The 24,504-nt window shown below is 42.2% G+C and overlaps 1 protein-coding gene across 1 annotated transcript in view; it reads left to right on the top strand.

The window, feature by feature from the left end:
• Positions 1 to 24,504, top strand: part of LOC132881533 (tensin-3-like) — a 137,263-nt gene that overhangs the window by 63,901 nt on the left and 48,858 nt on the right. The window contains exons 10-13 of the mRNA XM_060914093.1: positions 1,600 to 1,726; positions 6,797 to 6,862; positions 9,639 to 9,740; positions 21,938 to 23,026. Of these exons, the coding sequence (XP_060770076.1) occupies positions 1,600 to 1,726; positions 6,797 to 6,862; positions 9,639 to 9,740; positions 21,938 to 23,026 (1,384 nt within the window). The remainder of the gene's footprint in view (positions 1 to 1,599; positions 1,727 to 6,796; positions 6,863 to 9,638; positions 9,741 to 21,937; positions 23,027 to 24,504) is intronic.

Genomic DNA, 24,504 nt, shown 5'->3' with positions numbered 1-24,504 from the left:
GTGCACGCTAATCGTTTTAAAAACGTTAATCTGATGATCCGCTGATACGGTCTAATGTAAACCCCACCTTATATTGGTAATATAACACAGTTTTGCATTATGTTTGTGAGTAAATAATTTATTAATTGGTAAGTAAGTTTTATTTCTATAGCTAGAACATTGTTACACTGCTATACTTTACAAAGCTTTACAATGGCTACAAAAACTAAAAAATAAAATGGAAAACATCCTATTGATAAAATATAAATAATGTAATTAATTAACTAGTTAATTGCAGCAATTAAATCAAAAATAAAATCTCAGGAGCTGTTTGGGAGCCGAAAGAGCCGGCTCCTTATAGTAAGAAGAGCCAAAAGAGCCGAAATTCCCATCACTAGAAACCGGTTAAAGGAGCGTCCTGCACGCTGTCCCTGTCTGTTGTGGCAGCCCACAGCACAACAAGCAAACGCCATGGTTATTTATAGAGTGCTTACTGACAAATTAATCTATTCTAGGTGTCTGTAACACGTTTTTTTTCAAGCCGGTTCTCCCTCTCTGTCTGCAGCGTTAGTATGTAGCTTGACGTTCAAAATGGCGGACACCGGGGCGTCACGGGACCCTGTGATGTCAGGTGAAATACCTCAATAAGACAGAAATGCTAATAAATAGCGTATTACTACAGCCTTCAATCTGTTAATGCTTTGGAGCGGCCATCTTGGATTTTGAGGTCAGGGTTGGTCAGGTTCCTCTGACTTTCCGAGTCAGAAATCTTACATTTACATATTTCCAGTTGACCGAGGAACTGGGAAATCCCGATTCAGAGTGTAAATGGGAAAGATTGGAAAGAGAAATCCGACAAATCAAGGTCAATCAGGAGAAGAGAGAGAGAGAGAGAGAGAGAGAGTGAGAGTGTAAATAAATAAAAAAGAAAAAAAAATAAATTAAGAAATTACAACAGACGAAATATCTCATCTCATCATCTCTAGCCGCTTTATCCTTCTACAGGGTCGCAGGCAAGCTGGAGCCTATCCCAGCTGACTACAGGCGAAAGGCGGGGTACACCCTGGACAAGTCGCCAGGTCATCACAGGGCCGACACATAGACACAGACAACCATTCACACTCACATTCACACCTACGCTCAATTTAGAGTCACCAGTTAACCTAACCTGCATGTCTTTGGACTGTGGGGGAAACCGGAGCACCCGGAGGAAACCCACGCGGACACGGGGAGAACATGCAAACTCCGCACAGAAAGGCCCTCGCCGGCCCCGGGGCTCGAACCCGGACCTTCTTGCTGTGAGGCGCCAGCGCTAACCACTACACCACCGTGCCGCCCCCAGACGAAATATAAGATAAGCAAATAAATGTTATAAGGAATCTAATATTATATACTGTAAAAAATATCACAGGAGGAGACACTAATTATTTCGACACTTTTGTTATTCTCGGTCACAATGGATTTAAATTGGTGTAAAATACTATTTCAGTTTTGATTTATTGATTTTTCATTCTATTTTTATTTATTTATCTAAATTAAGGCTCTTTAGCATGTTTGGATCCAGATCCAGGAATCAACAGTAATGTGAATATTGTACTTCCTTGTGACATGTGTGTGTAGGTGAAGTGTTTCCATAAAAGCAGTCCGTCTCAGAGAGAGCTGGTCTTCAGGCTGCAGTTCCACACCGGAGCCGTGCAGGGATACAATCTGATGTTCGAGAAAGACGACATGGAGCAAGCCAACAAAGGTCACCTTCATCCTCCGCTTTTAAACAAAACACACACATGAACACAAGCAGGACGTTATGGATTTTGGACAAAACACAAAATTTCTGCTCAGATTTCCGCTCTGGTGAAATTTTTTCTTTTTTTTTTTTGCTGTTGTGTCCAACTAACGCTACGTTCACACTGCAAGGCTTAATACTCAATTCCGATTTTTTTGTGAAATCCGATTTTTTGTGAGGTCGTTCACATTAACAAATATATGCGACTTGTATGTGATCCTCAGTATGAACGAAAAGCGACCTAAAAGTGTTCCGCATGCGCATTGCAGGATATGACGACGTCACACGCAGTGAGCATGGCCAGTGTTTACGGAAGTAAAACCGCCTGGTTGCGGTATGACCCATCCAATCTAGCTTGAATAGCTGCATCCCCCCAAATGGAAATCAGCTCCCTAACCTCTGCGTCCTTCCATTGAGAAGATTCAGAACCTTCACAGCCCGAAGCGTCCCTCGCATTGATGTCATGCGCAGGGGCGCAGATACGTTTTTTGAACTGGGGGGGACAAAAAACTGGGGGGGACAAAGCTGCCAGCAAACCAACCCCAACCCCGATATGCCTGTCAAACTTGTTGTTAGTAACCATAGCAACCAAGCTCGAGCTCGCAACCTGTGCAGTCTGCGCAGCTCAACCAACCGAATATCAGTCTTTGTTTTGTTTTATGTGAGTTGTTGCAACTATGTATACACTGCTGTGCACCTCAATAAACCGAATGGTAATTAGTCTTTTGATTTTTCCGTGAGGTTTGCCTTATGCAAAGAAAGACAGCATAGATGTTTTTTCCACCCTATAAGTGGGGGGGACCGAACGAGGTGAATTTAAATCTGGGTGGGACGAGTCCCCCCCTCTATTTGCACCCGTGATTATGCGCCATGTTGTTGTAACTTTTTTGAGAGACCCGCCGCCTACTTCAGCGCAGAATAGTGACGTTTGTGGCTTGTTGATGACGTGTAAGTCGGATGAATGCGACCTGGCGGTTCAGACTGAAGTCGCATATGAAAAGAGCGGATAGGAATCGGAATTAGGACCACATATCCAAACGGCCTGGGTCGGATTTGAAAAATCGGATCTGTGTCGTTCATATTGTCAATAAAAGATCGGATACAGGTCACATATGGGCGAAAAGATCGGATTTGAGTCACTTCAGCCTGCAGTGTGAACGTAGCCTAAAGAGAACTTTTCCACACAGGACTTGTCCTCTCCTCTTCTCAGCTCCTTCATCACACAAACATCTCTTTATGTTTTTCTTCTGGTTTCATGAAGTTACAGTTTCCTGGACTTTTCAAGAAAAAAACAAACAAACAAACAACAAAAACAGAAGAAATTGAGACAAGAAAATAGAATTAAAGGGGAACTGAAGTCATTTTTAAACTTGCTTTATTTCTTAATTAACGTGTTATTCAGTTACGTTTTCGGTTTTATTAACCTTACAGTGCTGAGCGTAAATAAGTACACCCCCTTTGAAAAGTAACATTTTAAACAGTATCTCAATGAACATAAACAATTTCCAAAATGTTGACAAGTTTAATATAACATCTGTTTAACTTATAACGGGAAAGTAAGGTTAATAATATAACTTAAATTACACATTTTTCGGTTTTACTCAAATTAGGGTGGTGCAAAAATGAGTACACCCCACAACAAAAACTACTACATCTAGTACTTTGTATGGCCTCCATGATTTTTAATGACAGCACCAAGTCTTCTAGGCATGGAATGAACAAGTTGGAGACATTTTGCAACATCGATCTTTTTCCATTCTTCAACAATGACCTCTTTTAGTGACTGGATGCTGGATGGAGAGTGATGCTCAACTTGTCTCTTCAGAATTCCCCATAGGTGTTCGATTGGGTTCAGATCAGGAGACAGACTTGGCCACTGAATCACTTTCACCCTGTTCTTCTTCAGAAATCCAACAGTGGCCTTAGATGTGTGTTTAGGATCATTGTCATGTTGGAAAACTGCATGACGACCAAGGGCACGGAGTGATGGTAGCATCTTCTCTTTCAGTATAGCGCAATACATCTGTGAATTCATGATGCCGTCAATGAAATGCAGCTCCCCGACACCAGCAGCACTCATGCAGCCCCACATAAGGACACTGCCACCACCATGTTTCACTGTAGGCACCATGCATTTTTCTTTGTATTCCTCACCTTTGCGACGCCATACAGTTCCAAAAACATTGATCTTGGTCTCATCACTCCAGAGTATAGAGTCCCAGTAGTCTTCATCTTTGTCAGCATGGGCCCTGGCAAACTCTAGGTGGGCTTTTTTGTGCCTGGGCTTTAGGAGAGGCTTCTTTCGTGGACGGCATCCATGCATGCCATTCCTCTGCAGCGTACGCCGTATTGGGTCACGGGAAATAGTCAACCCAGTTTGGCTTTCTACTTCTTTAGATAACCGCAGTGAACTTGCATGCCGATTTTCTTCAACCCTTCTCATCAGAAGACGCTCCTGTCGAGGTGTTAACTTCCGTGGACGACCTGGACGTCTGTGAGATGGTTGCAGTTCCATCTTTCTTAAATTTTTGTTCCACTTTTGCTGACTGATAAGTAAAGCTTTGCTGATCTTCTTGTAGCCTTCAGCTTTGTGGTGGAAAGAAATTATTTTCTTTGGGGAATTCTGAAGAGACAAGTTGAGCATCACTCTCCATGGTCACTAAAAGAGGTCGTTGTTGAAGAATGGAAAAAGATTGATGTTGCAAAATGTCGCCAACTTGTTCATTCCATGCCTAGAAGACTTGGTGCTGTCATTAAAAATCATGGAGGCCATACAAAGTACTAGATGTAGTAGTTTTTGTTGTGGGGTGTACTCATTTTTGCACCACCCTAATTTGAGTAAAACTGAAAAATGTGTAATCTAAGTTATATTATTAACCTTACTTTCCCGTTATAAGTTAAACAGATGTTATATTAAACTTTGTCTTGTCAACATTTTGGAAATTGTTTGTGTTCATTGAGATATTGCTTAAAATGTTACTTTTCAAAGGGGGAGTACTTATTTATGCTGAGCACTGTGTATCGTGACTCGTATTGGCATATTATATTACACTTTTTGGTTTTCAGCCATGTTGAATGTAGTTCGTTTGGTCCACGGTGGGCGTCACTTATCCGCGCGATCTTCACGAGACTTGTGCGAGACTTCAAACGTGAAGTGTCAGCGCCGCCATTTTGAAAACTGCTTACACAGCGGCCGGATCGCCGTATCATTCCAATTTAGATTAATTTCGAGATTTGTCAGCTTCATCAGTGATAGCGTGTTCGTCCTGCATGCTGTGGCGCGTGCACCTGAAGGTACGTGGACTCCAGTACGCGTGCCGTGAACAAGACGCACCTGAGCTCAAGGACTGTGCTGATACATTTGCATCACGAAGTATTACGATACACATTACCGAATCTTTCAACCCGTTGTCTTGAGTTCCCGTTTCTTGTTCTCGTCCTCGCTTAGCCTTTGATGTACTGTTTGCGCCTCGACCGACCCTTTTGCCTGTATTCTCGTTTTTGATCTCGCCTGCAGTTTTGGATTGTTTGCCTGTTCCATACGACTTCGAACCAGGGCGGCACGGTGGTGTAGTGGTTAGCGCTGTCACCTCACAGCAAGAAGGTCCGGGTTCGAGCCCTGTGGCCGGCGAGGGTCTTTCTGTGCGGAGTTTGCATGTTCTCCCCGTGTCCGCGTGGGTTTCCTCCGGGTGCTCCGGTTTCCCCCACAGTCCAAAGACATGCAGGTTAGGTTAACTGGTGACTCTAAATTGAGCGTAGGTGTGAATGTGAGTGTGAATGGTTGTCTGTGTCTATGTGTCAGCCCTGTGATGACCTGGCGACTTGTCCAGGGTGTACCCCGCCTTTCGCCCGTAGTCAGCTGGGATAGGCTCCAGCTTGCCTGCGACCCTGTAGAACAGGATAAAACGGCTAGAGATAATGAGATGAGATGAGATGAGACTTTGAACCAACTGAGAAGAGTCGGAAAGATGACAGGATAAGGACTTGTCCGTCGCGCTGGTATTTACGTCATTACTGTCGCACAATTAAAACATGCCGGATCAGGCGGCTGGTGGGTTTTCAAAATAATAAATACATGCATGTGTTTTTGTGATAAATACATATTATACTGAGCGCATTTCCTACATAAGCCTCACTAAGGTTTCGGACAGCACTATAAAATGGCGTCGAGACTATATAGTGAGCAGGGAGCGATTTCGGACACGGGGAAAACTTCCGGCTTGATTACGTCAGCATTCGAAAGAGGGCACGCGCGTCTTTTGACAACGTTGGCAGATGTCGGTCGCTTTGATTTCCGCTGTACGTTTTACTTCCGTCCTACGATGTCTCGCACAGGTCTCGGCGAATCTCGTTTACGGCCATCGCTTTGACATACGGACTGATAGCATATTTCTAACACTCATAACTTGCTATAGCAGCGACAAAATAGCGATCAAAAATGCATTCCGATATTTAATAAAATGAGAAATAGAATTTTGATAATAAAAAAATTGCCTTCGGTTCTCCTTTAAGGAAAGGGAAATTCAGAGAAATCAGAAAACTACAGCCTAGACATCAACAAATCCGACGATACACTCACTGGCCACTTTATTATGAACACCCACACGTCCACCTGCTGTGTTGTTTTGTGCCGTAGTTCTCTAATCAGCCGATCCCTCGATGCATCAGATCACGCAGATACAAATCAAGAGCTTCGGTTAATGTTCATAACGTTCAAACATCAGAATGGGAACAAGTTCCTTTTAAAGTGTCCGGTGAGTTAGTGTGTATCATAAAAGGTGGAATAGATTTTGTAGTGAAAATGCAGAGAGAGAGAGAGAGAGAGAGAAAGAGAGAGAGAGAGAGAGAGATGAGTCATGGAGTAACGAAGAAACAAATTATACAGATAGCACAGCATCAGTGTGTGTGTGTGTGTGTGTGTGTGTGTGTGTGTGTAAGAGAGTGAGAGAGAGAGTGAAGTATGTGATGGGGTTGTAACCCAGTCAGTTTGCTGGCTCACGTGGATCGACTGAAACTCTGCTGTTTGGATTTCAGATCACAGATTTCCGGATTATGGCAAAGTGGAGCTGGTGTTCTCTGAAGGCCCTGAGAGGAGCCAAGGTATGAGTCAACACACACACACACACACACACTGTGTGTGTGTGTGTGTGTGTTTGAATAACAGTCTATTCATATATGCATCTTATATATTTCCACCACAGCACTATTGAATGATCTGGAATCTGATTTGTCAGGACGTGTTTATTTTAATGAGCTCATTATAATACTGTACAGTGCCGTTTCCATGGTAACAGTAACTCATTCGTTGGTATTGTTCTGTACATCAGCGGGAAAAATAAGCCCATGAGTAAAGAGATGAATGATATGAGGTGTTGGTCCGGCCCTGAGGCGGCGACCCAGTGGGGTCTGTGGAGTGAGTTTCCTTGTAAGGAGTCTCCAGTGTCAGCAGATGTGTATCTCACTAACTCCGAGAGGAAACAGAGGCTGCTGAGGGAACAGCTATTTACAGATGGTTACAGGTTCTAGCTTGTGATTAAATGCAGCTCTAAACAGATCAAAGTGTCTGAGGCGACTGTGGCGCTGACGCTGCGCGTGTTCTCCGGATCTCCCCCGGAACACGGCTGGGTCAGTGTCACTCCGTGTTTGGAGTTCCGACCCGAACGAAAGTCGCAGCTTCACTGTTCCAGAGCACTTAGACTGGAGACTCCGCCCATCAGCCGCTCCGCCCGCACACACAACCTTCCGTCTGTCTGTCTGTCTGTCGTCTCTCTCCTTCCATCCTTTCTTTCTTCTTCTTCTTCTTCTTCTTCTTCTTATCATTTAGTCCTTCATTCTTCCTTTTTTGTCTTTCTTTATTTCCTTCATTCCTTATTTTCTTTCTTTCACTTTTTCTTTCTCTTTTATTCACTTTTCCTTCCTTCCTTCTTTGTTCACCTTTCTTTCTTTCTTTCTTTCTTTCTTTCTTTCTTTCTTTCTTTCTTTCTTTCTTTCTTTCTTTCTTATTCACTTTCCCTTCCTTCCTTCATCACTCTTTCTTTCTTTCTTTCTTTCTTTCTTTCTTTCTTATTCACTTTTCCTTCCTTCCTTCCTTCCTTCCTTCCTTATTCACTTTTCCTTCCTTCCTTCGTTTCTTTCTTTCTTTCTTTCTTTCTTTCTTTCTTATTCACTTTTCCTTCCTTCCTTCCTTCCTTCCTTCCTTCCTTTTGCATCTTTCTATCTTTCTTTCTTATTCACTTTTCCTTCCTTCCTTCCTTCCTTCCTTCCTTCCTTCCTTCCTTCCTTTTGCATCTTTCTTTCTTTCTTTCTTTCTTTCTTTCTTTCTTTCTTTCTTATTCACTTTTCCTTCCTTCCTTTCTTATTCACTTTTCCTTCCTTCCTTCCTTCCTTCCTTCCTTCCTTACTTTTGCATCTTTCTTTCTTTCTTTCTTTCTTTCTTTCTTTCTTTCTTTCTTTCTTATTCACTTTTCCTTCCTTCCTTCCTTCCTTCCTTCCTTCCTTCCTTCCTTCCTTCCTTTTGCATCTTTCTATCTTTCTTTCTTATTCACTTTTCCTTCCTTCCTTCCTTCCTTCCTTCCTTCCTTCCTTCCTTCCTTCCTTTTGCATCTTTCTTTCTTTCTTTCTTTCTTTCTTTCTTTCTTTCTTTCTTTCTTATTCACTTTTCCTTCCTTCCTTTCTTATTCACTTTTCCTTCCTTCCTTCCTTCCTTCCTTCCTTCCTTCCTTCCTTCCTTTTGCATCTTTCTTTCTTTCTTTCTTTCTTTCTTTCTTTCTTTCTTTCTTTCTTATTCACTTTTCCTTCCTTTCTTTCTTATTCACTTTTCCTTCCTTCCTTCCTTCCTTCCTTCCTTCCTTCCTTCCTTTTGCATCTTTCTATCTTTCTTTCTTATTCACTTTTCCTTCCTTCCTTTCTTATTCACTTTTCCTTCCTTCCTTCCTTCCTTCCTTCCTTCCTTCCTTCCTTTCTTTCTTATTCACTTTTCCTTCCTTTCTTATTCACTTTTCCTTCCTTCCTTCCTTCCTTCCTTCCTTCCTTCCTTCCTTCCTTCCTTCCTCTTCCTTTCTTTTGCTGCTCTTTCTTTCTTTCTTTCTTTCTTTCTTTCTTTCTTTCTTTCTTTCTTTCTTTCTTTCTTCCTTTCTTTCTTATTCACTTTTCCTTCCTTCCTTCCTTCCTTCATCTTTCTTTCTTTCTTTCTTTCTTTCTTTCATAATTTTCTTTCCTATTATTATTATTATTATTATTATTATTATTATTATTATATCCTTTACTCCTTCCTTCCATCTTTTTATCTTTCTTTCTCTCAGGATGACTATGAGGATTGAGAGAAGGAGAGATAGTGGTGGACACGTGTCTAAATGTGTTCCAAATCTGGAACAATAATAAACGTCAGCAGGACACTGTTTCTCAGGGACACACACACACACACACACACACACACACTGCTGCTTAACACAAAACCTCCCCACATTACTGATTACATGCATTATTAGGTGTAACCTGTTCCTATAGACGCGATTCGTTCGATAACAGTCGGAGTGGAGGATACAGCGGCGCTGAGCTATAAATAAATATCACTGTCTCTCAGGAAGCTGAAATGGGATTGAGCTGAAATTCGGTGTCGCCTGGTGCCTTTGTCCTGGACTAGAAGTAGTTTTCTCATGGTCACTTGACAACATGGCTGCTGCCAACATCAGCCAATAAGCTTTCAGCAGCCATTTGGCAGCATTAGGACAGAACTGGCATCTTATTGCTATTTAGCAGAAGGGCTTGGACCCCACACATTACTGCGGGAAGCTACTTAGTTCCTGTGTAACAGTGATGTCTGATCACATGTTCATGGGTGGTGGTTAATCCTGGACCCTCTCGCTCTGTGTGTCAGGAGCTGATCTCTGGCAGAATGGTGCCGACGTGTCGGTGGACTACAGCTCTACTGACTCGCTTACCAGATGGGACTCGTACCAGGACGTGTGCAATGGAGAAGGTAACGTTCAAAACACACCAGACACAAAGTGATATCAGGACGTGAACTGATTTGCTGTGAATTCAGTGCAGTATTAAAGCTTCCTAACCTCCTAAAGCTTGGCATGGCATGACGTCCTTCCCTAACGGTCTTGATGGACATGAGGGACAGTATTTATGCTGATGTGGCTCGGTGTGGTGTAAATGTGAGTGTTTCTGGGATGGAGGGATGATGATAGATAGAACAGCAGCTCCCAGCCTCGATAATGAATCTTCCATGTTACACTGAGGGACATCCTGCTGATGATGTTAACACACACACACACACCTCTGAGAGAGAAGCGACCCCCGTGAGCGCTGTGATAAATCCGGTTACACTCCATTGTATAACGTGTCTCAATAAAGAGATTTTCCACAAAGATCATGAGATGGAGATGATGAGCGATGGCTCCTCAGGGATGTGAGATGGAGAAGTCATCAGGAACCTTGTTTAGTTTGGAAAATATCTTCACTTGAGATCAGGGAGGCAGGAAAGGATGCAGCTGTCTGTCTCTCAGGATAAACTCCACCCCCTCCAAGACCCTGGGCAGGATCCTGTCGCCCTCACCACACTGGCTGAGCATCACCATGATGGTGATGATGGTGATGGTGGCGATGGTGGTGATGATGGTGATCATGATGATGATACTGGTGATGACGATGATGATGGTGATGGTGATGATGATAGTGATGGTGATGATGATGGTGATGAGGACGATGATGATGATTATGATGATGATAGTGATGATGATGATGATAGTGATGGTGATGATGATGGTGATGAGGACGATGATGGTGTTGATTATGATAGTGATGATGATGATGATAGTGATGATAGTGATGAGGATGAGGATGATGATGATTATGGTGATGATGGTGATGATGATTATGATGATTATGATGGTGATAGTGAGGATGGTGAGGATGATGATGGTGATGATGATTATAGTGATGGTGATGATGATGATCATGATGATCATGATGATGATGGTGATACTGGTGATGGTGCTGCTGCTGCTGATGATGATGGTGATGATGATGATGGTGATAGTGATAGTGAGGATGATGATGGTGATGATGATTATAGTGATGGTGATGATGTGATCATGATGATGATGGTGATGCTGGTGATGTTGCTGCTGCTGATGATGATGATGGTGATGATGATGATGATGTTGATCATGATGATGATACTGGTGATGACAATGATGATGGTGATGATGATAGTGATGGTGATGATGATGGTGATGAGGACGATGATGCTGATGATGGTAATGATGATGATGGTGATGATAGTGATGAGGATGGTGAGGATGATGATGGTGATGATGATTATGGTGATGGTAGTGATGGTGATGATGATTATGATAATGATGGTGCTGAGGATGATGATGGTGATGATGATGATGATGATGGTGGTGGTGATGATGGTGATGACGATGATCATGATGATGATGATATTGGTGATGGTGATGCTGATGATGGTGGTGGTGATAATGATGATGATGATGATGATGATGGTTATGATGATCCCAGTGTTCATTACTCATAAATTTCAGTTTAGGAAAAAAAGACAAGAGATGCAACATCACTTTCTTTCTTTCTAGCTATCAATTTTTATTCTTCTTCTCTCCTTTACTCTTTCTTTCTTTCTTTCTTTCTTTCTTTCTGGATGACAATCAAATCAAATCAAAACTTTATTCATCAACATTGTAGGCATTATCTGAATTGAGTTGATTTAACAATTGGTTATACAAAGATGTCAAAAGTTAAAAATGTGGATTGAGAGAAAGCAAGATAGCGGACGAGTGTCTAAATGTGTTCCAAATCTGGAAAAATAATAAAACTCAGCAGGATGCTGTGTCATGGGGAAACATCCACACACATACACTGGTGCTTAGAAATGCTGTTTTTTTCTTGTTGTAACAACAATCGGTCTCTCTCTCTCTCTCTCTCTCTCTCTCTCTCTCTCTCTCTCTCATTCTTTCAGCCACTGCATATCTGTATAGTACTAAAGACACAGGCTCTAACCAAACATGCCCCCACCCACACACACACACACACACACACACACACACACACTACACTGTACACACTCTCCCTGCCACAGCGGTCCCGAGCCTCACACTCAGGGGTATTTTTCTCCTGCCATGCCCACTGTGGTGAACCTCACCACTCTGCCACGGAATTCACAGGATGCTGAAAATAGACAAACATACAGAGCTGCATCCAGATCCCAGGCTCCAGGAGTCATCCTGCAATTGGAGTTACACTGAACATGAAACATTGTAAAGCAGAGTGGCTCCTTTAACAACACACACGGTGCATAAAGTGCAAAAACGTAAATCAAATAAATAAAAAATCAAAAGTCACAGGCATGAGGCCTCATGGCAGGGCACTGGTGAGGAAGACGCGTTCCTGTGGCAAATTTTACACTCGCATGTAAACACTATGTTTGAGGAAAAAACCCTAGAGGAATTCAACATCTCTCTACTAACGGCTCCGTCCTTCTCCATCACTCCACCTCCTGAATAAGAACTTCCACCTGAATTCTGGATTCTGATTGGTCAGAAGGAGATTTCGATTACAGCCCTGATAGCAGTGCAGCTGCCCATCACAGATTTATATTAACATTGCTGTGCTCGCTTGAATACACCTTTTTAATCAAAATACTCCTAAAACAGTAACTACTATATGAGAAGAACTAAAAGAAATATATATACAGTGGTGCTTGAAAGTTTGTGAACCCTTTATAATTTTCTATATTTCTGCATAAATATGACCTAAAACATCATCAGATTTTCACACAAGTCCTAAAAGTAGATAAAGAGAACCCAGTTAAACAAACGAGACACAAATATTACACTTGGTCATGTATTTATTGAGGAAAATGATCCAATATTACATAACTGTGAGTGGCAAAAGTATGTGAACCTTTGCTTTCAGTATCTGGTGTGACCCCCTTGTGCAGCAATAACTGCAACTAAATGGTTCCAGTAACTGTTGATCAGTCCTGCACACCGGCTTGGAGGAATTTTAGCCCATTCCTCTGTACAGAACAACTTCAGCTCTGGGATGTTGGTGGGTTTCTTCACATAAACTGTTCGCTTCAGGTCCTTCCACAACATTTCAATAGGATTAAGGTCAGGACTTTGACTTGGCCATTCCAAAACATTCACTTTACTCTTCTTTAACCATTCTTTGGTAGAACGACTTGTGTGCTTAGGGTCATTGTCTTGCTGCATGATCCACCTTCTCTTGAGATCCAGTTCATGGACAGATATCCTGCCATTGTCCTTTAGAATTTGCTGATATAATTCAGAATTCATTGTTCCATCAATGATGACAAACCGTCCTGGCCTAGATGCAGCAGAACAGGCCCAAACCATGATACTACCACCACCATGTTTCACAGATGGGATAAGGTTCTTATGCTGGAATGCAGTGTTTTCCTTTCTCCAAACAGAACGCTTCTCATTTAAACCAAAAAGGTCTATTTTGGTCTCATCCATCCACAAAACATTTTTCCAATAGCCTTCTGGCTTGTCCACGTGATCTTTAGCAAACTGCAGATGAGCAGCAATGTTCTTTTTGGAGAGCAGTGGCTTTCTCCTTGCAAACTTGCCATGCACACCATTGTTACTCAGTGTTCTCTTGATGGTGGACTCATGAACATTAACATTAGCCAATGTGAGAGAGGCCTTCAGTTGCTTAGGACCCTGGGGTCCTTTGTGACCTCGCCGACTATTACATGCCTTGCTCTTGGAGTGACCTTTGTTGGTCGACCACTCCTAGGGAGGGTAACAATGGTCTTGAATTTCCTCCATTTGGACACAATCTATCTGACTGTGGATTGGTGGAGTCCAAACTGTTTTGAGATGATTTTATAACCTTTTCCAGCCTGATGAGCATCAACAACGCTTTTCCTGAGATCCTCAGAAATCTCCTTTGTTCGTGCCATGATACACTTCCACAAACATGTGTTGTGAAGATCAGACTTTGATAGATCCCTGTTCTTTAAATAAAACAGGGTGCCCACTCACACCTGATTGTCATCCCATTGATTGAAAACACCTGACTCTAATTTCACCTTCAAGTTAACTGCTAATCATAGAGGTTCACATACTTTTGCCACTCGTGGATATGTAATATTGGATCATTTTCCTAAATAAATAAATGACCAAGTATAATATTTTTGTCCCATTTGTTTAACTTTGTTCTCTTTACCTACTTTTAGGACTTGTGTGAAAATCTGATGATGTTTTAGGTCATTTTTATACAGAAATATAGAAAATTCTAAAGGGTTCACAAACTTTCAAGCACCACTGTGTATCTCATCTCATCTCATTATCTCTAGCCGCTTTATCCTTCTACAGGGTTGCAGGCAAGCTGGAGCCTATCCCAGCTGACTACGGGCGAAAGGCGGGGTACACCCTGGACAAGTCGCCAGGTCATCACAGGGCTGACACATAGACACAGACAACCATTCACACTCACATTCACACCTACGGTCAATTTAGAGTCACCAGTTAACCTATCCTGCGTGTCTTTGGACTGTGGGGGAAACCGGAGCACCCGGAGGAAACCCACGCGGACACGGGGAGAACATGCAAACTCCACACAGAAAGGCCCTCGCCGGCCCCGGGGCTCGAACCCAGGACCTTCTTGCTGTGAGGCGACAGCGCTAACCACTACACCACCGTGCCGCCCACCACTGTGTGTATATATATATATATACACACAATATAAAAACTCATTTCAATGAATTCAGCCATCCGCAAGCCTGAAGGGCGAGGACAAAGGGGCCATGGCTAGCAAGGGACCCTTAACAAGGGACCCGTGCATCCATGATCCCCCCCAGACCCACCCCCAATGGTCCACAGCCAACTAACCCAACCGAAACGAGTGCATTCAATAAATAGTAAACATATAAATACATGGATAAAAATACAAAAATATATATTTATATATGAAAATAAATAATAAATTTGTGAAAAACTTATCATTTCTATTGTAACAACTGGCCAAAATGTTCCTTTTGAAGCACATAAGTCTTTTAATTTATTTTGGGTTTTTTTTTTATGGAATCAACAGAGGGTCAGAAATATACAACTTGTTAAAGCTTAATATTCACCTACTTTATCCTCCACATCCAGCTTTGGTGTGTGTTTGGGCTCACTGTTCTGTTCAACTGTGTCCAAGTTTCTGATGGTTTAAGGTCATGCTGAAGAATTCTAAGGTAGTTCTTCTTCTTCAGTATTCCATCCACTTTGTTCAATGCGCCAGTAAAGCAGCCCTATGATGCTACCACCACCCTGCTTCACAGTTGGTACAATGTTCCTCTGTACTTCTGGTCATTGTAGCCAAACATCTCAATCTTTGTCTCATCTGACTTTCCTCCAGAAGGCTTTTTCTTTGCCCATGTGGTCAGCTGCAAACTTTAAACCTTGAAGGTGTTGAGTTTGGAGCTTCTTTCTTGGACAGCAGCCTCTGTCCGTGGCGATATAAAACTCGCTTGACTGTAGACAGTGATACTGGTGTTCCAGCAGCTTATAGTTCATGGCAGGGCTGTTCCTTGGTGGTTCCTGGGTTGTTCCTGATCATCCCAACCAATTTCCACTCAACTGAGGGGGATGGTTTGGGTCTTCTTCCAGCAAAGTGGCTCAGCAAAGTGGCTACACCTCCCAATAACTTATGCTTACAACTCCAATTCCAAAAAAGTTGGGACACTGTGGCAAACATAAATAAAAACAGAATGTGAAGATTTGCAAATCACAGAAACCCTACATTTCATTGAAAATAGTACAAAGACAACATATCAAATGTTGAAACTGAGAAATGTTATTGTTTTTTTGAAAAACATGTGGTCATTTTGAATTTGATGTCAGCAACACTTTTCAGAAAAGTTGGGACATTGGTTAATTGGCAACAGGTCAGTAACATAATTACATTTATGTTCAGTTCAAAAGCCAGCATCTGTGATGGTATGAGGGGGCATTAGTGCACATGACATGGGTAACTTGTACATCTGGGAAGGCATCATTAATGCTGAATGATATATACATGTTTCAGAGCAATATCCTGCCATCCAGACAAAATCTTTTTCAGGGAAGGCCTTCCTTCTTTCAGCAAGACAATGCCAAACTTCTTTCTGCACATATTAAAACTGCACAGCTCCATAGTAAAAGAGTCTAGGTGCTAAACTGGCTTGCTGCAGTCCAGACCTGTCTCTCATTTAAAGCGTTTGGTGCATTATAAGGTGCAAAATTCGACAAAGATGTGAGACCCTGAACTGTTGAGCAATTGAAATTGTATATCAGGCAAGAATGGGACAACATTTTTCTTTCAAAACTATAGCAATTGGTCTCCTCAGTTCCCAAACATGTACAGAGTGTTGTTAAAAGTAGAGGTGATGCAACACAGTGGTAAACACGCCCCGTCCCAGTTTTTCTGAAATGTGTTGCTGACATCAAATTCAAAATAAGCATGTATTTTTCAAAAAACAATAAGGTTTCACCGTTTGATATGTTGTCTTTGTACTATTTTCAATGAAATATAGGATTTCCATATTATCACATTCTGTTTTTATTTACAGTTTACACAGCATCCCAACTTTTTTGGAATTGGGATTGTACATACAGTTGTTTGAACTGATGATCTTTGACTCTGCACTTGTTTTGAAATGACTCCAAGAGACATTCCTGAGTGTGTAACACCATGATCCTCTTTCTTTTTAAAGATATTTTTTGGGCTTTTTTCACCTTTATTGGATAGGACAGTGTAGAGACAAGAAATGAGCAGGAGAGATCGGGAAATGACCTCAGGTCGGAATCGAACCAGGTTCCCTGGATTTATGGTATGGTGCCTTATCCACCTGAGCCACGACACCCCAACCCTGAGCCTCTTTCTCAGATCTGCACTGAGCTCCTTGGACTTTCCCATTGTACTGTGTGTAGGCGAAACCAATCCTGATCACTAACAGGAAGTTATTTTGAAGACATTTTGGAACGTTCAGCACCACTGAATTCATAATCTAAGTGCGTGTTTGTATATTTTTGACCCTGTGTAATTTTGGCCCTGTGTTTATTTCAGAAAACGCAAATAAATTAAAACTTGTGTACCAGATTCTTTTCTTTTTAATTAAAGATGTACGTTGTACAGTCATTCTGTTACAGGAAAAGAACAGTTCAGAGAAATCTGCTATTGCCATGACATTCCTGTCCATGTATGTAAATTTCTAACTGCACTGTAACTATAAACGGATAAAATGTCCGATCTGTCATTCACCAGTAAGTAAGAGAGTAAAATAAAATAGACAGATTGCTGTGGTGTAAGAGGAATAAAACACTTCAGGACATGCTGTTCTAGGAAATGAATCAACTTCGGGATGGTAACAGTAACTCCGCTTCATCACTTTCATCACTTCTTCCTCCTGCAAACCCCACCCCCTTGTTTACATTCTTCTCTCCATAGCATCTTTCTTTCTTTTCTGTTCTTTCTCCTCTTCACATCAACATTTCCTTCTTTTCTCTCCTTCATTTTTTTACCTTTTTTGGACTGATTGGGTTGACCATGGTTAGTTTCTGCCCCTCCTTCTGCAAACCACGCCCTCTTGTTTGCATTCTTCTTTCCATATCTTTCTTTCTTTCTTTCGTTCTTTCTTTTCAAGTATATTTAGTCTGACTGGAAAGTAGCTTGATAACGTTTTGAATAAATTATACAACATTGCGTCAGCAGTCACACTGGACTCAGTGAAAGTCTTCCCAGTAGTGCTAGTGGTGGTGATGAAGATGGTGGTGATGGAGGAGATGGTGGTGGTAGTGCTGGTGGTGATGGTGGAGATGGTGATTGTGCTGGTGGTGGTGGTGGTGGTTGTGGATATGGTAGTGGTGGTAGTGCTGGCAGTAGTGGTGGAAATGGTAATGGTGGTGGTGGTAGTGATGGTGGAGATGGTGATTGTGCTGGTGGTGGTGGTCGTTGTGGATATGGTAGTGGTGGTAGTGCTGGCAGTAGTGGTGGAAATTGTAATGGTGGTGGTGGTAGTGATGGTGGTGATGGTGATTGTGCTGGTGGTGGTTGTGGATGTGGTAGTGCTGGCAGTAGTGGTGGAAATGGTAATGGTGGTGGTGGTGATGCTGGTGGAGATAGTGGTAGTGCTGATGCTGGTGGAGATAGTGGTAGTGGTGATGCTGGTGGAGATAGTGGTGGTGGTGGAGATGGTAGTGATGGCGGTAGTGGTGGAGATGGTGGTGGAGATGGTGGTGGTGCTGGTCATGGAGATGGTAATGGTGGTGGTGGTAGTGGTGGAGATAGTAATGGTGGTGTTGGTGGTAGTAGTGCTGGTGGTGGTGGAGATGATGGTGGTGGTGCTGGTGGTAGAGATGATAGTGGTGCTGGTGGTGGAGATAGTAGTGGTGGTGATGCTGGTGGTGATGGAGGAGTAAAGTCAGGTAACTCAGATGATTATGTTTGTCCTGATGTGTGAAGTGTTGCTCGAGGGAACACCGTGATGTTGGCAGAAGGTGTAGACTCTCTGTGTTCCAGCTACCAAATGGACGCATCCATGTTGGTCTTTTTAAACAACAAGCTCACCAGCTGGCTGTGATGAGTGATGTATATTTTCCTCCTCAGAACAGTGAAGTGTTTACTCAGTGTTAGACCTTTAACAGGTGACTCTGTACGCTGACTGAGTTAAAGTTAATACCTGTACATACAGCAGAACACATTTAAAGATCCCAAGTGCTGCTGCTGCTGCTGCTGTGTGTTTATGGTGTTGACGGTGTTAATTTGACATCACTTGCTGAACTCTGGGTTGAGGACACTGTCCCAAATTCCAGGGAAAGATTTCCAAGTTGACGAAGCGTTTTCTTTAGCGTTCCCTAATCGAAGGTTGGCGTTACGAGCTCGAGTCGACCGCAGCATAAAAACACACGGCGGAAAACGTCACCTCCATGTTTACGGTTTTAGAAAAGTCTGAGACGATCTCTGAAAGCTGCTAATTTTCACTCTGTGCACATCTGGTTCCATAACAGTGTGTGTGTGTGTGTGTGTGTTGATAGCAGCAGGTGTGTAATTTGGTAAGACTGCAGAGAGTAGCTCGAGTTTCCTATAAAAGCGGCTGAAGTAGAAGCCACGGACGCTCTGATTAAAAAGCTCCTGTCGGGTGTTTAGGTGCACAAGGGAATGTGTAGCACTTTTTTTTCTTCAGATGAAGGGATTCTATCACTCTCTTCTCTTCACTCATCCGCAGTTATCTGTCTTTCTTCTTGCACAGATCAGTGCATTCTTCTTTCAGGAGAAATATTTCCCCCTTCCCTTCACTTATCTGTCTATATTTATTCATTGATTTCTTTTTTTTTCTTTCTTTCTTTTCCTTCCTTCCTCTTTCTTTCTTTCTTTCTTTCTTTCTTTCTTTCTTTCTTTCTTGTTGATTCTTTCTTTCTTTCTTTCTTTCTTTCTTTCTTTCTTTCTTTCTTTCTTTCCTTCCTTCCTTCCTCTTTCTTTCTTTCTTTCTTTCTTTCTTTCTTTCTTTCTTTCCTTCCTTCCTCTTTCTTTCTTTATTTCTTTCTTGTTTGCTGTTCTTTCTTTCTTTCTTTCTTTCTTTCTTTCTTTCTTTCTTTCTTTCTTTCTTTCTTTCTTGTTTGCTGTTGATTCTTTCTTTCTTTCTTTCTTTCTTTCTTTCTTTCTTTCTTTCTTTCTTTCTTTCTTTCCTTCCTTCCTCTTTCTTTCTTTCTTTCTTTCTTTCTTTCTTTCTTTCCTTCCTTCCTCTTTCTTTCTTTCTTGTTTGCTGTTCTTTCTTTCTTTCTTTCTTTCTTGTTTGCTGTTCTTTCTTTCTTTCTTTCTTTCTTGTTTGCTTCTTTCTTTCTTTCTTTCTTTCTTTCTTTCTTTCTTTCTTTCTTGTTTGCTGCTTTCTTTCTTTCTTGTTTGCTGTTGATTCTTTTTCTTGTTTGCTGTTCTTTCTTTCGTTCTTTCTTGTTTGCTGTTCTTTCTTTCTTTCTTTCTTTCTTTCTTGTTTGCTGCTTTCTTTCTTTCTTTCTTTCTTTCTTTCTTTCTTTCTTGTTTGCTGCTTTCTTTCTTTCTTTCTTTCTTTCTTTCTTTCTTTCTTTCTTTCTTTCTTTCTTGTTTGCTGCTTTCTTTCTTGTTTGCTGTTGATTCTTTTTCTTGTTTGCTGTTCTTTCTTTCGTTCTTTCTTGTTTGCTGCTCTTTCTTTCTTTCTTTCTTTCTTTCTTTCTTTCTTTCTTTCTTTCTTTCTTTCTTGTTTGCTTTCCCCCTCTCTCCACATCAACCCTTCTTTCCTTTCTCTCCTTTTACTTTTTTCACCTTTCTCTTTGGACTGATCCCGCTCACTTCCTGCCCCTTTCTCCTCACCCCCTTCCTCATGTTTACCTTCCTCTCTCCATATTTGGCAACCTCACCAAGCCCCTCGTCCTTGTTTGGAGTCCAAACACACACACACACACACACTTACCTTTGTGTGTCTGTCGCACTGAGTAGCTCAGTACACTGTGTTACTGTGCTGAGAGTGTGGAGGAGGACAGGTACGTGAGTCTCAGGCTGGGCTCAAGGAAGGAGGAGGTAAGAAACACGGGCCCTTTCCCCGCTGAGAGGGGTGGTGAGAGTGAGGAATGTGGGAGGGGGTAGGTGAGCGAGAGAGAGAGAGAAAGAAGCTGAAAGAGGAAAACGTGCTGCAGGAACATAACAGCAGTGGCGGAGTCTTTCTGACTGTTTGGGACAAACCTGGACTCGTGTGTGGTATTCGGAGCTCCTCGCACCCTCTTTCGACACACACAGGCTCTCAGCAGTGCTTGTATCTGGTAACGTATCCAGCGTCTTCCTTTATAACACTGTTTTAGCTCTTCAGTGTCCGGTCAGCTTCACTCTCATCTCCTGACCTTGGTGGTGTTTTCTGTGGTTTTGTAAGTCAGAAGGTCAGAGCAGTACTGTAAGTGCTGAATCACATGATTGTGTTAAATGCTTGGGTTAAACCGTGGTCTTTGATTAACTAACTGCTTAGTGCTGAGGTCTGAGAGAGACAGAGGAGTTTTTAAACCAATCCGAATACAGCTGTATAAATATTAAAGCTATTATTTGTTACAGTCTGATGTTACCTACAGTATTTGTGGGTGGAGAAAATGTGGATAAAATTTCTTCTGCGTCTGTCACCGTCACCTTGTTGGGTTCAGTGAAGCAACACAAAATAAAGAGGAATAAAAATCAGGATTATAGTATGTACAATATCATCTTTTAATCTATTTTAATCTATTAACCGTGTTAAATTCAGGGTCTGCGAATGTGGACACTGTACATGGTATAAGTTACAGATCATATACAATTTGCTTGGTGTTACTTTTTATCAAAAGAAGCTTCGTGCGAAACTATGTGATGATAAAAACAAGAACATTTGCGTTCAAATATGTCCCTGGCAACAACAATGCTGTTTTTTTTTCCTCTTATTAACATTGTTTTTATTATTTATCATTTATTGCGCACTGTCACATCCACGTGAACATACAAACGAAGAATTTTATAGTATGAGGAAGTTTGTGAATATGAAAGTTTTTAATAGGTTTTTGAATCTTGAATGTGAATAAATGAAGAAATTAACAGGAATACAAGACAACTGATTTCAGCAATAAATAAATAAATAAACGCTCCTTTTGAGAAAGCCATGGCCTCATGGTTGGAGAAGCAGCTCTGGGACCAAAAGGTTGCCAGTTAGTTTCCCTGGACCGGCAGGAATGGCTGAAGTGCCCTTGAGCAAGGCACCTAACCCCCTACTGCTCCCCAGGCTGCTCTGGGTATGTTGTACATCACTCTGGATAAGTGTGTCTGCTAAACGCCTGTAATGTTAAATAAATAAATACCTCTCAGGACATACTTCAGAGATTCAGAAGTCTGAGAATTGTCCCGTTTTGCAATATGAACCTTATGGGTTCCAGGCACGAACTCAAAGTTTATTGCGGGTCTTGTGGGTAAGAATGTTTAAATGTTTGTAAGGAACAAGGTCACATCATTTGTTCTTTTAAAAGATGAAAGAAATATGATCACTGGTCTGCAGAGTGTTTGGATGATTGTCACGTTGCATTGTGGTATGGCCAGAACGTTTCCTCTATTTGTTTGTCTCTAAGTGCCTTTAACCCAGCTGTCTTCTTGAAGCGCTACATCTCTTCTCTCCCCCAGCTCCTCCCTTGCAGCCCCCGATCTCAACCCTGGACAAATTCTCACCTAAACAAAGTCAGGGCAACACAGTCATCCTTAGCAGATCCAACCGCACCACATCCGTCACCTCCAGCCCCGAGCACAGTGACCACGCCCTTTCAGCCAGCAGTGACTCCGGTCTCTCGAGTGCTTCCCTTTGGACTGAGCGCTGCCCTGTGTCTGGTGGTAAGTCTGCTGGTCCCAGTGAGCAGGAGAAGGCAGACCTGAATCGCCTGCTGAGTGGATTTGGGATCGATGAGCCTCAGACAGATGATGGAATGGACCTGACCTCAGCCTCTCAGGGAGTCCTCCATCACCCAGCGCAGGTCCATATCAATGGCAACTCCCAGCCAAAAGAGCGAGAAACAGACATCCTGGATGATGAGGTCCTGATGTCAGGCCACGACCTGCGCAGTGTGGACAGTCTGGGGACTCTTTCATCATCATATCACAAGAGCAGCCAAAACTCTTTGCTCTCTGATGGCTTCTGCAGCCCTGGAGTGATTGAGGATGTCCCACATCATGGCCCAGCAGCCATGGAAGAATATGAGCGAGCATATGCTGAGACTCGGAGAAACTGCCTTGCCAAGAGAAATGTCTCTGTTCCTGTCACCACCACTTCCAGCACAACTTCCAGGGGGCAGCAGTTCCGGCAGGGCAACTACTCCACTCAGACCTGGGTCCGCCAGCAGCAAATGGTGGCGGCCCCGCACTATTCCTACCTGCCTGAGGAAAGTGGAGTGGAGGAGAACTTCCATGGGGACAAGCAAGAGATTTCATCCAAAGTGATCATTAGTGATCAAAACCACACCTCTCTGGACCCAAAGATATCCCCAAGCCAGGACAGCAAGAAAACTCATGATGAGGAGTTTAACTCCCTTACAGTGGACATTGACAACTCCATCGACCAGCTTAACCAGTTGATCCTGGACTTGGATCCTACATTTGTGCCCATCCCAACACGGACCAGTTTGGTTAAAAGAAACGGAGGGTCCACGGCTATGACTACTACATGTAAAAACAAGGGTTTGACGCTCAGACTCAATGAAAACAACAGGAATCAGCAGACAGGTAAGAGGGAGAAAAGATTTTAAAGGCTATAAGATCCAATTTTGGCTTCTGGGTTGGATTCAGTCACTGAAATGTGAAGTTAAATTCCAAAATTTGAACACAACCTAAGAGTCAAAATCCAGTGTACCAACTCCTTGCACTCTTTCTGGTGGTGGGTTTTGGTGGTGGTGCAACAACCTATGAATCAAAATCCAATGTAGCTACATCTGGTAAACGTTTCTGTACCTTTCCTGGTGGTGAGTTTGTTGGTGCGCTAACCTACGAATCAAAATCCAATGTAGCTACATCTGGTAAATGTTTCTATGCTCTTCCTGGTGGTGGGTTTGGTGGTGGGGTGACAACCTACCGTACAAATCAAAATCCAGTGTAGGTATGTCTGGTAAATGTTTCTATACCCTTCCTACTGGTGAGTTTGGTGGTGCAACAATCTACAAATCAAAATCCAATGTAGCTATATTTGGTAAATGTTTCTATCCTCTTCCTGGTGGTGGGTTTGGTGGTGGTGTGACAACCTAGGAATCAAAATCCAACTTGACAACATCTGGTTAATATCTGTGTACCTTTTCTGATAGCAAGTTTGGTGGTGATGTGTTTGAATATTTTGAAGCAATGAGCTCGAGATGGAGATGGAAAGACCTCGGAATATGATTATGGGGGGAAAATAGACATTTGTGTCATATTAGTGAATGAGAATGTAGGATAGTTTCCTCAATATAGGTGGGAACCCTTAGGGATATATCAAGGAAGGTAGGAAGCGTGGAATGAAAGAAGAAACTATAGTGGTATTTTCTGGTAATGTACTAGCTTCTGCTCACACATGAGCCCTAATGAGAATTCAGTGAGAATTGTAATAGCTCTTGGCAATAATCTTGGTCCCAGGCTTGCATAAACCCTTGCTGATGATTTCCCATTAAGTTCTCCCAGTAAGATCTGGGTTTTACAGGAGCTTAAATCAAAAGCGACAATGGAAATGGAAGATCTTTGGGTAATTCTCCATTGATCCATGAGGAGTTATGTAATAACCAGTCCATTGTAGACATTTCCAATGTAAATATGGTACAATTTACTGGGTTTATCCCCAACATTTAAAACATTTTGCTCTTACAGTATGAAGTCTTGCCAAAAAGCAAGACCAAACATGGAATAAAGGCATCTATTAATGTGAATAGGGACCATTTTGGCACTTTTCATGCTTCACACCATTGTGTTATGCCTGACAAACAACATAGTTAAAGGAATTCCAAGCGGTTTTCACACAAATGGGAAATTAGAGCTTCTGGCAGAATCTTAGCTATGTGACAAGTTTTAGCTGTTTGGACTTGCCTTTACTCAGGTATCTGCTTCTTGGAGATCTTAAGCACGTTCAGTCTTATCAGCTCCCATTGAAGACAATCTTTAAGCTCTTATGGGCTGTGGAATGGACAAAATCCTTATTTTTTAAGATCCAACTTATTTACGTTCAAATGTTTTGATGACAG

This window comes from Neoarius graeffei, chromosome 1 (genome assembly GCF_027579695.1).
Source record: "Neoarius graeffei isolate fNeoGra1 chromosome 1, fNeoGra1.pri, whole genome shotgun sequence".
NCBI lineage: Eukaryota > Metazoa > Chordata > Actinopteri > Siluriformes > Ariidae > Neoarius > Neoarius graeffei.
The sequence above is the reverse complement of the archived record's forward strand: the minus strand, read 5'-3'. Positions and strand labels throughout refer to the sequence as shown.